Below are 3,859 nucleotides of genomic sequence, written 5' to 3' on the forward strand. Positions count from 1 at the left end.
AGAGAGAGAGAGAGAGAGAGAGAGAGAGAGAGAGACTGGAAAGCACTATTGAGAAGGGGCTCTACCACCACTGATGTCGCACTCCTCACACACGCCCTGAAAGCAGATTTGCTCCATCTCTCATCCACATCCCAGCCTCCAAAGCCAGGTGTGGAGGCAGGAGGATTCATTCAAGGCCATAATGAGTTTGAGGCTAGCCTGAGCTATATAAGAACCTGTCTGGAAAAACAATAAGCAAGAAATCAAGCCCATGTTATCAGGAAACTGCAAAGACATCTAAGATGTCCTCCCTAGTACTAACCTCACCTACTCTGTGATCTCATGCCCCATTGAGTGCACTAATGCAGCACTGAGGGCACCCATGCAGCACTAAGTGCACTCACACAGCACTGAGGGCACCCATGCAGCACTGAGGGCACTCATGCCCCATTGAGTGCACTAACGCAGCACTGAGGGCACTAACGCAGCACTGAGGGCACTCATGCAGCACTGAATGCACTCATGCAGCACTGAATGCACCCATGCAGCACTGAGTGCACCCATGCACCACTGAGTGCACTACTGAGTGTGCATCTATCCATGTTTTTGGTTTTTAAAACCATCTTTGTCTTGCTCTGTATTATGTGTTAACTCTAACTTGGAAGGCAAAGCTATTTATCAAGCTGGGCTTGGTGGTGCACATCTTTAATACCAGCACTCGGGAGGCAGAGGCAGGCGAATTTCTGAGTTCAAGGCCAGCCTGGTCTACAAAGTTTGTTCTAGGACAGCCAAGGCTACACAGAGAAACCCTGTCTCGAAAAACCAAAAAACAAAAAAAAGCTATTTATCAATTTGGCAAGTAAGTTTCATTTTGCGATGCCAAGGCTCAAATTTGGTGCCTCAGGTATAGCCAGTGAGCCAGATTCTAAGGCCCACAAAGCTTCTTCCATGTACATACGTGCTTGCACACATATATATGTGCGTACATTTCCTGCTAAAATCTTTGACACATTAAATAAATTGACTTGTTAATCTGATCATTCTCTTTTAGTGCTCTGATCTACTTTGATTTTATTTCATCTTCCTCCTCCTCCTTGCCCTCCTCCTCCTCATCCCTCCTCTTCTTCCACCTCCTCCTGTAAAGGCACAGTCTCATGTAGTCCAGGCTGGTCTCAAGCTTGAAATGTAGCCAAGGATAGCCTTTACCTTCTGGCTGTCCTGCCTCTGCCTGGGATGCAGGCATGTGCTGCCAGGCCTGGTCTTTGCAGTTCTGGGGATAAAACCTCACACACACTAGGCAGGCCCTTTCCTAGCTGAGCCACTTTCAATCTTTTACTTCAACAGACTCTTAGACCAATGTTAAGTTTTAACCAAGTTTAAATCTCCTGGTGCTCTGCCCTCTGGACTGTCCCGCTAATCTCTGTTTTGTATCACCACACATGGCTGTGGATTTGAAAATAACTAATATCACAAAAGGAAAGATGGAAAAATAGGCTACTGTCACTTAAGAAGCTAATAACAACATTAAAATCAGCATCCTGTGACTTGGAGCAGCTTCTCCTGAGTCCTTGGCATCTCTGAACTGATCTAGTACGTGGTACACACTAGTTCACAATGAGGTGGGCAGGGTTACCTCAGGTCCCCGTTCTTACGTGGCGCACTCTCCTGCTTCACTTTCCCAGATGGACCTGGGCATCCCAGCAATGACCAAGTGTTGCAACCAGCTGGATGTCTGCTACGACACCTGCGGTGCCAACAAATACCGCTGTGACGCGAAATTCCGATGGTGCCTCCACTCAATCTGCTCCGACCTCAAGCGGAGTCTGGGCTTTGTCTCCAACGTGGAAGGTAAGTCTCTTAAGGACACTTCCTGGTGACAGGGAGCCAGGGTCCCCTTGACTGGAGAGAGGGTTGGGGCTTGCAGGAAAGGTGGAGGGAGAGACTAGGCACTCTTCATGGAAGATCTTTGCTACCCATGAGCTGCTGGGACCCACCCTGCTGGGAAAGGCTGCAGCAGTGCTTCCCGGAGAATAAAAAAACCTGCCTTTTAAGACTGGAGAGAAAGATTCCATGCCCCTGCTTAAAATTTTTCCACTCAGTAGTCCTTCTATATAGGATCATGTGGTTTGGCTAACACTCTGTTTTCATAATTCGCGTTTAGTTTGGGCAGGAACTTTAGAAATTCTCTTCTGTGTGCACAGCTCTCTGTGTTCCTCCAGATCGCTGTTTGGAAGCACTGCCTAACCCCTCGGCTTCCAGCTCTGGCTTGGTTCTTTCTTTTTTTCCTAATTGACTGTTCAAAAGTTTTCATAGCTCTTTGTCGGACGCCAGAACATGATAACCTGGTGTTAATGTTCAAAGTTTCCAGATGGGAAAGGTTGAGACTCCAGCTCCTCTGAGCCACAGAGATAGCAACTGTGGGGACAGTCTTGGATGTGGTTCATAGAACAGTGTCTAGAAAATAGTCTTTGTGTGAATGTGTGAAGGATATAAAACATTAACTGGGCCTTGTAAAAGCAAGATCTTCTCTAACCTGTGGCCACAAAGGGTAGAAAGAGATGTCATTGATGTAGGCTTGGGTCAGGAAATGGTTCTAGGCCAATGTCCTATTGATTTTTTCTTCCTAAATATCTCATTGCTCTCTTACTGGCCAGGTTACTACAACATTCTGATTTTATGTTCCACCAACTGAGGGGCCATCCACTGGGACCAGCTCTATTTTAACATTGCCTATATCTAATGGCCTTTGCCTGCAGTTGAAGCCACTGAGCAGTTTGTCTTCTCTAGAGACTAGATACAAGTCCCAGAGCTCTGCATGCACAGCTCTGTCTAAGTCAGCCCTAGGCCAGCTCCTTAGCACCATTTCAGCCATCCTGATCTCCCTCTGGACTCCCACACTGAAATCTATCTGGGTTGAAGGCCCGGGCTTTCCACCCTAAAGTTCCATCTGTGAAGAACATTCTGAGAATGCGCTGGTGGCACTAAGACCATGTATTTGAGGCTGAGCAGTGGTGGTGCACGCCGTTAATCCCAGCACTTGGGAGGCAGAGGCAGGTGAATCTGAGTTCAAGGCCAGCCTGGTCTACAGAGCGATTTCCAGGACAGCCAAGGCTACACAGAGAAACCCTGTCTTGAAAAACCAAAACCAAAAAAGAAAAAAGAAAAAAAAAAGACAGTATATTTGAGATTTAATTTATGGATTATTTAACTCATTTAAGTACTAGTAATATGTCTGCAGAGTTATACAATCAGCCTCATGTTCATATCTTCCAAAGAAACCCCATAGCCATTTCCCTCAGACCCTCACCCCCACCCTCACCCTCACCCCTGCTCAGCCCAGCTGGGAAACTAATTTCCACCTCTATTGATTTGCCTCTTCTGGAATTTTTATACAGTGGAATCAAAATACTTGGGTTTCTGGGACCAATTTCCTTCAATTCTCTATGCTGAGGAACGTATCAGAAAGTTATTTCTCTTTAGTGCTGGAAACTTTGTACCCCTTCCCATACCATCTTCATCTGTCCATCAGGAGGAATTGGGGTTGGCTTCGGCATTAGTACTGCTACCATGAACACTGGCAGATGAGCATCTGCAGGAACCATGTTTGTGTGTGTGTGTGTATGTGTGTGTGTGCATATATAAATGAGAAATTGCTGGATTATATGGAACATGTGTTGAGCCGTTTGATAATCTTAGAAAATGTTTTTCTAAACAGCCACATCATTTTATATCCCCCAAGGCCCCAGATTCTTCACACCCTTGTCAACATTCATTATTGTTTTTGTTACAGACCCTAAGTATCCCCCTGATAACTGATGATGTTGGACACACACACACATATATGTATATATATATATATATATATATATATATATATATA

General features: G+C 45.6%; 1 protein-coding gene across 2 annotated transcripts in view; it reads left to right on the forward strand.

Moving 5' to 3' along the window:
• Window positions 1-3,859, forward strand: part of Pla2g12b (phospholipase A2 group XIIB) — a 19,191-nt gene that overhangs the window by 12,006 nt on the left and 3,326 nt on the right. For both annotated transcript variants that reach the window (XM_021174471.2, XM_021174470.2), the window contains exon 3: window positions 1,662-1,827. In XM_021174471.2, coding sequence (XP_021030130.1) covers window positions 1,662-1,827 — 166 coding nt within the window. The remainder of the gene's footprint in view (window positions 1-1,661; window positions 1,828-3,859) is intronic.

This window comes from Mus caroli, chromosome 10 (genome assembly GCF_900094665.2).
Source record: "Mus caroli chromosome 10, CAROLI_EIJ_v1.1, whole genome shotgun sequence".
NCBI lineage: Eukaryota > Metazoa > Chordata > Mammalia > Rodentia > Muridae > Mus > Mus caroli.